The sequence below is a fragment of the Crocodylus siamensis genome, chromosome 2, assembly GCF_052110815.1.
Source record: "Crocodylus siamensis isolate JL-2025a chromosome 2, ASM5211081v1, whole genome shotgun sequence".
Lineage (NCBI taxonomy): Eukaryota > Metazoa > Chordata > Crocodylia > Crocodylidae > Crocodylus > Crocodylus siamensis.
In genome coordinates this window covers 158,594,981-158,607,478 of record NC_143396.1, presented here as the reverse complement: position 1 = coordinate 158,607,478, position 12,498 = coordinate 158,594,981, and the positions used below count along the sequence as shown (strand labels likewise).

Sequence of the window (12,498 nt, the reverse complement as noted above, 5' to 3'; positions counted from 1 at the left end):
TCATGGAGCCAGCCAACTTGGGCCCCATGTAGCAAGCCCAACAGTCTTGTGCCATTGGAGGAGCCCAAGCTTCTCCCCTCAGGAGGTGCAGGCTCTCAGTGAGTTCATGACAGAGCACTTTGTCAGGGTGGTGTTCTGTACAGAGGGTAACCATACTTCTGGATTTTCTTGAACATGTCCTTTTTTGGTCCTCTGTCCTCCATCTGGGCAGGTTTTTGAAATACAAACAAATGTCCAGAATTTTGCTCTACCTCTGATTTTTGCCAGTGCTTCTAGCTTGCCTGAGCAAGGAGCTGCTTGGGGCTGGGGGCAGCAGGGGATGATTACTGAAGGCCGGGGCTTCATGCGCTCTGCGCGTGGGCCCTGGAAACTGCAGCCAGGTAAGATACAGATCGAAACTTAGTGTGTGTGAGCTTCATGGGCAGCAGGGCTGGGGGTGGGCAGGGGGCTACAAGTTGGGAGTGAGGGGCACCAGCAGGGCTGGGGGGGCAGGAGGCTAGGGGTCCAGGAGTGAGGGATATCAGCAGGGATGGGGGGGCTGCAGGTTGGGAGTGAAGAGCACCAGCATGGTCTGGGGGGGTGAAGTATTGTGGATCAGAAGTGAGGGGCAGCAGCAGGGCTGGGTGGGCAATGGTATGGGAGTGAGGGGCAGGGGCAGGACATGGGCATATCATTGTGTGTGTCCACAATCATATACCCCTTCCCCTTCTCCTCCCCTTCCCTTCCCTCCCTCCCCACAGGGGACTCTTTTTTTGAAACTTGAAATATGGTAACCCTATCTGTAAGGATCTTCACTAGAGCAGAACTACCTTGGGGCAGTCCTGCAGATCTTGAATGGGTATTGCATGGATGTTGAGTCCATTAAGAAAAAGTGGAGGGACAGTTCATGGTGGGCAAAGAGGAGGAAGAATTGGCTAATAATGTTTTTTGGGACCCTGTTGCAAGCTGTTGCCTTCTTGGTTAACCTAGATGGGTACTTTGCGTCAATTTTTCACCAGTCCTATGGGATGGCCCTGCCCCCTATGGGTCAGGGAGGCCTGGGCGAGGGAGATTCCCTGCCCTCCATTGAAGCTGACCTCGTGAAGGAACACCTTGACAGGCTGGATACTTTCAAGTCAGCCGGCCCTGATGGGTTACACCCAAGGGTACTCAGGGAGCTGGCGAGCATCATAGCTCAGCCCCTGGCACTGATCTTCGAGAGCTCTTGGCGCTCTGGTGAAGCGCCTGATGATTGGAAGAGGCCCAATGTGGTGCCGATCTTCAAGAAAGGGAGGAAAGTAAATCTGGGTAACTACAGGCCCATCAGCCTGACCTCTATCCTGGGGAAGGTTGTGGAAAAGATTATCAAAGAGGCCATTCTTAACAATATCCTGAGGGATACCCAGCATGGGTTTGTTGCAGGTAGGTCTTGCCTGATCAATCTCATCTCCTTATATGACCAGGTGACTTATCACCTGGACAAGGGGGAAGAAATTGACATTGTATATCTTGATTTAAAAAAAGCCTTTGATCTGGTATCCCACAATCACCTATTGACTAAACTGGCTAACCACGGCCTCGACCTCACCACGATCTGCTGGCTGGGGAATTGGCTCCGCAGTAGGACCCAGAGGGTAGTAATCGACGGGAGCCAATTGTCTTGGTGCACTGTGACCATTGGGGTCCCTCAAGCCTCTGTCCTAGGGCCTATACTGTTTAACATCTTCATCAATGATGTGGACATTGGTGTCAGAAGCGGACTGGCCAAGTTTGCCGATGACACCAAACTCTGGGTCATCTGTCTTGAGGACAGGAGGGCGATCCAGGCAGAACTTGACAGGCTCATGAAATGGGTGGATGAGAACCTGATGCTGTTCAACGCTGAAAAATGCCAGGTTCTCCACCTTGGGAGGAAAAACCTGCACTGTGCTTATAGGCTTGGCAGTGCTACGCTGGTTAGCAGTACAGATGAAAGGGGCTCGGGTCATGATTGACCACAAGATGAACATGAGCCTTCAGTGTGATGCCGCAGCTAGTAAAGCAAGCAAAACGCTGGCTTGCATCCATAGATGCTTTTCAAGTAAATCCTGGGACGTCATTCTCCTGTTGTACTCGACCTTGATGAGGCCGCAGCTTGAGTACTGCGTCCAGTTTTGGGCTCCGCAATTCAAAAAGGATGTGAGAAGCTTCAGAGGGTGCAGAGGAAAGCCACACGCGCATGATCAGAGGTCAGGAAAACAGACCTTATGATGAGAGGCTGAGAGCAATGGGGCTCTTTAGCCTGGAAAAGCACAGACTCAAGGGGGATCTGATGGCCACCTATAAATTTATCAGGGGTGCTCATCAGGATCTGGGGGAATGTCTGTTCACCAGAGTGCCCCAAGGGACGACAATCGAACGGTCGCAAACTCTCTGCCGCAACCGATTCAGGCTGGGCATAAGAAAGAACTTCTTCACTGTCTGAGCCCCCAAGGTTTGGACTAGACTGCTGCCGGAGGCGGTTCAAGCACCCATTTTGAACATCTTCAAGACACATTTGGATGCTTATATTGCTGGAATCCTATGATCCCTGCTGACTTCCTGCCCCTGGGGTAGGGGGCTGGACTCAGTGATCCTCCAGGTCCCTTCCAACCCAAATGTCTATGAAATCTGTCAGCTGCAAGGTGTTACATGGTTCAACCCCACTGAGATCTATCTTAGTCCAGAAAGGATGAAGATGACAAGATCTTCCTGTTTGTCTTGTATGTGCAGACACTTTTCGAGATGACAAGGACTTTCCCATAACGCATGTGGATGAGAGCAAGGCAATAGATTTAAACTTCATGTTGGCAAAAAGCAAGAATTCACTTCCAAATATAAGTGGCCATGCCCTTTGCATTCTGCTCTGTTCTAAAGCCTACCCCCAACTCGCTCCTCTTCTGGTTCCCTTCACAAGCCACTCCTTTTCTCTTTCCAGAAGAGCATATGTCACTAGTTGCAAAACCTAATTACTGGTCTGAGCACAGTGAAAAACATCTGGTCTTTGTAATACTTGCACCAGTCATGTGCCTCTCTGTAAAACAAAAGAAATAGTTTTACACATTTTCATTGAACAAGGGGAATGATTGATAAATGAAGACCTGTGCCCAGAAGATGGCAAGGCCTGTGCCAGGCCAGAGTTCTGACAGCAGGGAGTGTCAGACAGGATGTAAAAGCCTATATTGGGGTTTTCATCACGCAAAAGGTGGCCAGGTGGCAGGCCATCAAGGCCATATGGAGGAATGTGTGTAGGGAGTTGTCTGGTCTTGAGCTTTGCCGTGAGAACATCTGAATACATTGCAAGATGTGATGGTGAACACCAGAAGAAGCTACATATTGCTTCTTGTGCTTTACTTCAATGAATAGCTGATGACATTGCGTTAGTGACAGCAACATGTTTGCATTTGACTGAGGGATTGTCTGGACCAGTTGGAACAATGTGGGTTGAGTGGCAGTACTATGGGATAGATCATCTTTGGCTAGCAGGGATGAGGCTACTGCCACTCCTGTTGTGCCGGCTGCACTGGGGAATGTGCCTTGATGCCAGGGCAAGGAGCCATACCATATTAAGTCCAGGTAGGAGGTACTATTCCATTGTCCATATTGGGGATCAGAGCATGCTACAAAACCTCTGGAGACAGTTGAGGAATTCCTGACCAGGGTTATCTGCTATACTGATATGAGCACTGTACCCAGGACATCATCTGCCATGCGAAGACGGTACCAGCTCTTGTGGATAGAGGAGTCCTCATGTGATGTACTGAGAGGTGAGGTATCAGGGCTTCATGGTCATTGACACTCCAGACCACCTTGATTTTTGTAGGCCACAGGTTGGCAACCTACAGGCTGGAAGCATTTCATCCAGCTCGTAAATCATAAGATCATAGAAAATTAGGGTTGGAAGGGACCTCAGGAGGTCATCTAGTCCAGCTCCTTGCCCAAACCAGAATCAGCCCCAACTAGATCATCCCAGCCAAGGCTTTGTCTAACCGGTTCTTAAAAACCTCCAAGGATGATGATTCCACCACCTCCCTGAGTAGTATGTTCTAGGACTTTATTATGACCCTCCTGGTGAAAGAGTTTTTTCTGTTACCTAATGTAAACGTTCCTTGTTGCAACTTGAGACCATTGCTCCTCATTTGTCTTCTGCCACCACTGAGAACAGTTTAGATCCATCCTCTTTAGGACCATTCTTCAGGTAGTTGAAGGCTGCTGTTAAATCCCCACCATAGCCCCCTCATATCTAGACTAAATAATCCCAGTTCCCTCAGCCTCTCATCATCAGTCATGTGTCGCAGCCCCTTAACCGTTTTTGTTGTCCTCTGCTGGACTCTCCAATTTGTCCACATTTCTGTAGTGGGGGTCCCAAAACTGGACACAGTACCAGATGTGGCCATACCAGTACTGAATAGAGGGGAAGAATCACTTTCCTCGATCTGCTGACAGTGTTCCTACTAATGCAGCCCAGTATGCTGTTAGCCTTCTTCACAACAAGAACCCCAGCAAGGTTGCGGGGCTTCAGCTGCTGGTGCATTTCCCAGGCCACCACAGGGGCAAACATCCATCTGTTTGCCCATGTCTGACCCAGGGTGGTTCATTCTAGCCCACAGCTGGAAAAAGTTATGTACCTCTACCCTACACTGTTGCACTCCAGGAGGTCAAATTAGCAGCTATCAATGCCATAAGTACCTTCGGCTACCTAGAGCTGGCCCTTTTGGTTCCAGTGGGGCCACACAGCATAAATTCACTATGCATGGGAAAGAGTCTGTGTATGTATAGCAAAAAACTTGGGATCAAATTTGGGAAAGATGAAAGCCTGTCTATGATCAGGACCTCTTCTGCAGGCTTAGATGCAGAACTAGGGTACAGCTACAGTTCCCTTAATGCTTTTCTATTTAAACAAAATTATACAGTACAGTTATAATGCTCTTAATTATCACCACCCAGTCAGAAAAGAGGCAAGAGACAGAGATGCAGCCTGATTCTTATTGTCACACTCCAGAAGCAGAAGAATAAATACTTATTCTGTTGCCTGTCTAGCTACCTACAATAGCATAATGCAGATTATGTATACCTGCTGGGGAGCCTCAAGAAGAAAGTGATATGCAGTTTGGCATTAGGTTTTCCTGAATTTATGGATTTTTTTTTTCAATTTTCTCTGTAGTTGACACTTTCTATTATTTATGGATGGCTTGTTGTAATATATTAATAAAGATTCTCTGATTTGGTTTTATTCAAATGTATTTGTCACAGAAACTTCTTATGATGGTGAGGTGTCAATTACTCGGTCTTTATGTCCCTGTAAAAGTTACAGTTCTGGAAGAGAGGATTTCTTGTCTCCTTCCCTCGCTATCATGGAATGGTCCTTGCTACCATTCTGTTGTTCTTTTCATCTTGGTTTATGGCCTTCACTGACAAGGCTGGTTTGTTGGTATGACTTCCTTAAGAAACTTAGCACAAATATAGCCATTATAGCAAAATTTATATTCAATGTATTTGGTTACATCAATCACTACATTAACATTTTCAAACTAAAGTTTTAATACAGTATATTTGGATTATCTCTTTTTAAAGCCTCTTTTTTCAGGCTTTTTGCTCTCTACAGTTTAATCTGGTTTAGCACAATTTGTTAATTTCCAGGGCTTTTTTCAGTCTGGAAAGGGACTCTATACTCAAACAGGTTTTTAGTGTCGTCTGCTTGAGCCACACATCTGTAGCTTGGTGTAGGCCCTTTGAAGATGTCCAAGACTGGCAGCAAGTGATTATATATTTCCACTTTCCCATATTTAGCAAGAATACACTATCATTTAATAGGATTTTCCACATTTTCAGTTTTTTTCCAATTGACTTATTTATATTTTTTTTCTGATTTACTGGATTTTTTTAATTAAAGTAAGTTTTTACTGATTTTACACCTGGGTTTTAGTTCCCAGGTTTCAAACTGGATTTGGGGGCGGGGTGGCAGTGGCTGCATGGGGGCCGGGGTGGCTGGAGCCACTGCTGGAGGGGGCGGGGCTCCTGGCTCTGACCCTAGGAGGGGCTGCGGGAATTGCTCCCAGGGTGGGCAGGTCCCAGTTGCACCCCAGTGGCTCTGACTGCAGCCCTGCCCCAGGTGCTGGGAGCTGCAAGCCGTGCTACGGGTGGCAGGGACAGCAGGTGGGAGAGCCTGGCCCTGCTCCCTGCAGCAGGCACTGCATCTATTGGCTGTTCCCAGGGCTGCTGCAGCAGGGGCTGGGATGAGTGAGAACAAGTGGAACCTCAGGGGGCACGGGACACAGCACAGCATGTCCTCACTCACCCCAGCCCCTGCTGCAGCAGCCCCAGGAGCAACTGATACCACCTGCCTGCACCATGGCATGGCACAGCCCAGGGACCGAGGGGAGTAGGGACAAATGGAGGCTTGGGGGGGGAGGGGTGTTGAGGGCACAGCGCAGCCCAGCAGCTGCAGGCAGCTGGTGTTGGTTGCTCCTGGGACTGCTGCAGCAGGGGCTGGGGTGAGTGTGGAGAAGCTGCACAGTGCCCTGTGCCCCACAGGGCTCCACTTGGTCCCACTCACCCCAGCCCCTGCTGTAGCGGCTCCGGAAACAGCCGATGCCAGCTGCAGAAGGAACTGTAAGTAGGTGCGGGGCATGACTCTGGGGGCAGCCCCACAGCCCTCCCAGGGGGCATGTAGCAGCAAGAGCTGTGCCCCCCTGCCCTGCACGCGCTGACTCCCCTCGCTTTACTCCGTGCTGCAGCCCTGGGAGTGGCCAATGGGCTGCAATGTGCCCCCCCCACCCCGTGCCAGCCTTACTCCCTCTTCCTCACCGCTGATTTTCCCCCCCCCTTTTTATTTTTTTTTCTTTTCCCCAATTTTAAACCTATTTCCCCTTCCCCTCCCCCAAGTCCTTTCATCCCAATTTCATCCCAGTTTTCAAAGATAAACCCTCAAAATTCCCAGATTTTTTAAATAACGGAAAACGTGGAACACTTGTATATAATTCTTTCTATTTTCTTTATCCAAAGACACAAAATCCAGGTGCTACAGTGGTTGCCTTTAACATCTATTAGTGTTTTCCATAAAGGAATCATGTGAACCTGCTTGAGTTACTGCTGGCCTTGACTAGCAGATTGTTTTCTGCTTTCCCATGCTACTGCATATTGATTTTTATGTTGAGCACTTCTGTTTATACAAGCTGAAGCACATATTATTCCTAACTTAGGTTTATACTAGGTCCCCAGTCTGTACCTGTCACGGGGTGTTTCAAGAGTACTGTGGCCAGCAAACGTGTTACATGACAAGCGCATCACTCAGGCTTCAGTAATACTGGCCAGTGGCCATATTTTACCACCCATATCCTGGATCTCCTTAAGAGGCTGGAAAACACCTACTTGACATGATTGATGAAGACTGTAATCTCATGTATTGCAGCTTATCCTATGTATGCTACTGCTGCTGGTACTATGTAGAAGGGAGTTGCTGTCATTGCTATTGTTTACTTTCACTGTTTCCTGAAATGAAAAGTTAATACCACCTGGAAAATCACCTTTTTACGATCTGGCCTGTTAACTTCCAGTGCATAAGTTGTTGCAGCTTCATGTTGCCAGGGCAATATGAAAATATTCTAAGTTAAGTGTACTTGGGCTCTTCTGTCTCCACCATCATCCTGTTTGCATGTGGTGGCCAGAAATGCCTGGGTGTCTGAGCAACTGCCTGTCAGGGCATACAGATTTTATCTTTTTTGCCCTGTCTACCTTAGGCTTCCCGCGGAGAAAAGAGGGGATACTGTCTAGTAAAGAGGCAGACTAGTTGTGCAGCTATATTGTGCAGAAGGCAGCAAGCTAGGAAACTAAAGTAGACTTTGCTGGGTGTCCATGGTAGTGTGCCACCAAATGGATGGAGTTGGTCACCATGTTTTCTGAATGCTTATGACTCTCTCCCGGTTAACCTGGTGCATGACTTTGTGGTCATGCTTATAACTCAACCGATCATCACTGATGAGCTGATAGCAATAGTTGGCAGGGGTCAACAAGGAAAAAACAAATGGGAGGCAGTGGGGCGACTGCATTGAGAGTTTAATGTGTTGCAGGAACACCTGTGAAAAATAGCGAAGTACCACATTTATTCAAATATTGTTACTTCAACCACATTGTTCATGCTACAATATAAGACGAGTTTCTCCCTGTGGCCCACCTGCCAACCCCCCCCCCCCAGTCAGCAAGGGGGGAAAGAGAATCTCTTCATTTTATAATTGCATACGAGGAAACAATATTAAATACATTTCTGTTGTTAAACTGCCATCCAAAAGCAGCATGTGCTGAGTAATAGAAACTAACAATGAAGTTGATTAAAATGTAGCCATCACTGAGCATGATTATAAAACACATGGCCCATAATGGGCAATAGGAACTTCTGAAGGGCCACACACAACCCCTTCCCCTCCCCCCAAACCCCAAAACAAAAAACCAAAAACACCCCAGCACTTGCTCTCCCCATAGGGGAGAGTGAGCAGTAGGCTTTAAGTTACTGCAACACTAGGCCGGCACTTGAAGAGGCCAGAGCAAGCTCTGACACCCTTCCCTGGGCCCAAAATGCTAGTAGTACTCCCACCTTTTTAAGGAAAAATTTTTGCATCCCAAGTCAAATCAGCCAAATCAATTCCAAATCCATGTAAGTCATTTGAGAACCATATGTGCCCTTACTACCAGCAAGCATCCTCCATCCCTGCCTGGAGCTTCAGATGCTTCCAAATCCTTTGGGCATCCTGTGTGCAGGCCCAAGCCCAGAGGCTTGGGGTTCGGATGTCCTCAAGTTTCGCTTGCCCTCGGCTGTACGGTCATGGGAGCAAGCTAGGGAGGAGTTTCCTACTTCCACAAAGTCAGTGTGTAGCTGAGATCTTCCCACTGGAAGTGAAAGTGGGAAGCTAACTATGCATTATCTCTGTCATGATTCTACCTCTTGCTACATCCATGGTTTTCCCCAGCCAGTAGGAAAACCACATTTGTGGTCATGGTAGTTATCGTGCCAGATGGTAGTGACCTAGCACAGGGATAAGACAGTGGAGCCCATCTAAATAATATATATGGTAGTACCCATTGTGTGCAGCCCCCTTCAGCGCAGACTTTAACTCATGGTGAGCTACTACACTGAATGCATTTAGACCTCTTCACACTCACAGCTAAGTTGCACCTTTCCCAGTTCCAGTGATTCCTGTTTCTTCACCAGCCTGAAATGTCTGTCAGACATCACCAATGGGCCCCCAAACAGTTCACCCAGAATCCTGCTGTCACACCCTCTCTGAGCCTGTTATATGATTAGTGCAATCCAGCCCAGATGGAACCAGACCAAGTTTTCCTGAACTACTGCATATAATTTTTTTCAGAGGATCCTCAGACCCATGACAAGGAACACTCAGCTCTAAGTCATGAGTTGTGGGGGGGGTGGGAGTTGCTAATTAGCACATGAAGCTGGGGGGTGGGGGGTGTATATGGACTACATACACATACTGAGTGCTCCTGGGGCCCAGCCCAATGAGCTTTGTAGTAAATCATGAGCCTTTTGGCTTTGATTGTGTGTAGTCGCTTCTCGGCCTCTTGTGGGCTCAGATCAAGTGTATGTTTTATAAGTAAGTACAAAAATGCTGCTTAAAAGTAAGTTTGTGGAATAGCTGTGCTAAAATTTGTATCAGTATCAAAAGTGCATGGGGGGTGGGGGAGATAAAAATGTCAATTCAACCATCAGTATTTGCAAATTTGCCCTGTCCTTCCATGTGCTCAGGAGGGAGAACAGGGTCTGAGAGTATGTTGGGGTGAGGGTGGGGAGGATGAAGGGGCTGCAGGGGAAGAAGGTGGTGGGACAGAAGGTAAGGGAGGCCATTTGATCCACTAGGTTTATTTTACCCTGCTGTAACAGTAGAAGGGGAAAAAAATCAAGGCAAATCTCCAATAATTAGATCTTATACCTGAAAAATGATAGCGAAAGTACAAATTTTCCATATATAGAATCTAATTCTTGGGGGGTTGTCTTATAATCAGGGTCACCTTATTTAAATAAATATGGTACTACTGGTTCGGCTGAGTTTGTCTGTTCATTTGTTGTGGTGTATAACCCTAAACAGCTAGCTGTAAACATAAATGAATTAGGATAGTAATGAGGCCTGGACACTACCTGTATACCTAGCAGGCATACCAGCACTTCCCCTGCACATGCAGTAAGCATCCAAGCGGGAGTCAAAACAATTCTTTTAGGCTAAGTTACAACCATGTAGTAGATAAATTAGTTAGGTGGTGTTTTGAGGGATCTGGAACTGCAGATTAGGATCTCTGTAAGCAGACCAAGGGCTAAGAACCATGGAAGTACTGGTGCAAAGATGTCTTGGCGGCCAGATTGGGATCTTCAGTGGTGCATTTCAAAACGTTTTTCACATGTTAGGTTTCACAGAGTTCTGTGAGGTAGATGAACATTATTTAACTTTACTGAAGGAAGAAATTGAGGCACAAATGAAGTGACTTGTTTAAAGGCACAGAGCAGAAGTGTCTGTGCTAAGAAGTCTTACCAGATTCTCTGCTGTTACCTTGGACCAGTCTTCTCATTCCCAAAATCTAAATAAGTAAAAGTTAAAAATAAAACCCGGAAGATAGGTCTTCTCAACATTGATTCGAGAAACACTATCACGTTCTGTGATGCCTGATGCTTAGTTAAATATAATTTGAGCAGAAATTTTAGATTGGCTTTGTTTTTTGTTGCTGTTTTTTCTCTCTCAGTTGAAGACAATGTATTAAAGTACACTGCTTCTTTAAGTCTTTTTTTTTTTTATATTATAATTTTTTCAGGTTGAAGATGAGGATGATATTGAATCTGGAGACCAAGGTGATGAAGATGAAGATGAGGATGGAGAAGAGGAAGAGCAAGATGAATAGTGCTTTAGTATTTCACCATCAGAAAACTAGAGATTGCATTAATATGAAAATAAACTAATGCTGTTGGCTTACAAACAACAGCTACGTTATTTAAGAAAGCAGGTGGGAAAATAACTACAGGACTAGTTCCAAGATACTGAAGTAAAGCGTGGGAAATCTTCATTATAGCTGAAATTTAACATCACTTAAAATTATACATAAGCATCCCAAATTGAAAGAATTTAGAAGCTGCTTTAGACGCTGTTTAAAGCACGGGGGTAACAATGCTACTGCCTTAGTTCATTGTCATTTACAGAAGTTCTGTGCATTTGTCTACATTTTACTTTCTTTTGGAACTCAACGTAATTAAATACATATGTATTTGGTTTAACATTTGGTGGATGGAATCATTGCTTCTGCATTCAGCAGGGAGCTCATCATCATAACTCATGGCTTTTGTTAAGTTAAATGGCTATGTTGAAGGGGCAGGGTGGGTGCATCTGGTATTGTACACACCATTGGCTACCTGTTGAACTGACTTTAAAAATGAATGGAAGCGTACAGTGTAGAGTGCCTTGACACCTGAAATAGCTGCATTCTGTACCTCATTGAAGAAACTCAAGGAAATTGCAGCATTAAGCTGACAGCATAGAGGAGGTTTCATGGAAATCTGCAACAGTGTGGTAGCATTTTTAAGCTGAACGTCTTTGCTTTGTTTTTTGGTTTTCTCTTTTTAAAGCATAAGAGATTTAATGTACTACCAGGTCATCATATAAAAACAAATCTGAATATTTGAGTCAGAAGAAAACACATCTATGATTTATATAATTTATTGGCTCGTTTGCCGAACAGAGATAAAAGATTAGATTTTAAAAAAAATCAAAATGATTACACTTAATGCATCAATTCATGTTTTGGTAATAAAAATAGTTATGATGTTCATTTAATTTTGTTGTCCAGTTTCAGTTAAGTGTATTTAATTACTCATTTATATTTGAATCAGAGCTACTTAAACATCAAAACTGGTTAAATTAAGAGGATGCTATCAAATGGTACTGGACTCAGATCATATCAAACCAACTTGCCCATGGAGGGCAGGGGAGGTTCAGTTGTCATTCTTTTGACTTTACAGAATGAAAGTGTTACTGAATTTCCTCCAGTGTGTTTTTGGAGTCCCTGGCAATGTGTCTTAAACCAGCCAGGTAGGATTTCGGCTAGTGAATTCAATGGCTGGTTGTTTGATAAATTAGTTTAAATATTCTTTTTCATTTGTTGATTACATAGTGAGCATAGGAGTAACAGCTGATGAAAAGGCTGAGTTGAAATGTTCCTAACTTATAATGAGTTAAAGTAAGATCTGTTTCTTCAGTTAGCCTGTGCATAAAATTGACTGAAATCAATGGAGGAAGAAGAGAGGGATCCAAGTCTATGGCAGTCAAATTTAGGAATTTGGGGCTATATTGATAAAAGAGAGCAGCTCTGAAAGGTTTTCTTGATTTATATGAAACTACAAGCCTGCTACGAACAACAGGCTAGGTATGCACTGGGCCTACAGTGTAAAACAAATTCTATATAATACTCCACCACAATGTTTAGTAAACTCTTGTTTCCATTTTTGGGGGA

At 45.4% G+C, this 12,498-nt stretch overlaps 1 protein-coding gene across 5 annotated transcripts in view; it reads left to right on the top strand.

Moving 5' to 3' along the window:
- The window catches only part of USO1 (USO1 vesicle transport factor), a 94,840-nt gene extending 83,018 nt beyond the window's left edge, over positions 1-11,822 (top strand). For all 5 annotated transcript variants that reach the window (XM_090031919.1, XM_090031917.1, XM_090031918.1 and 2 more), the window contains one exon: positions 10,810-11,822. In XM_090031919.1, coding sequence (XP_089888045.1) covers positions 10,810-10,896 — 87 coding nt within the window. In that variant the 3' untranslated portion in view covers positions 10,897-11,822. The remainder of the gene's footprint in view (positions 1-10,809) is intronic.
- The last annotated feature ends 676 nt before the right edge of the window (positions 11,823-12,498 follow it).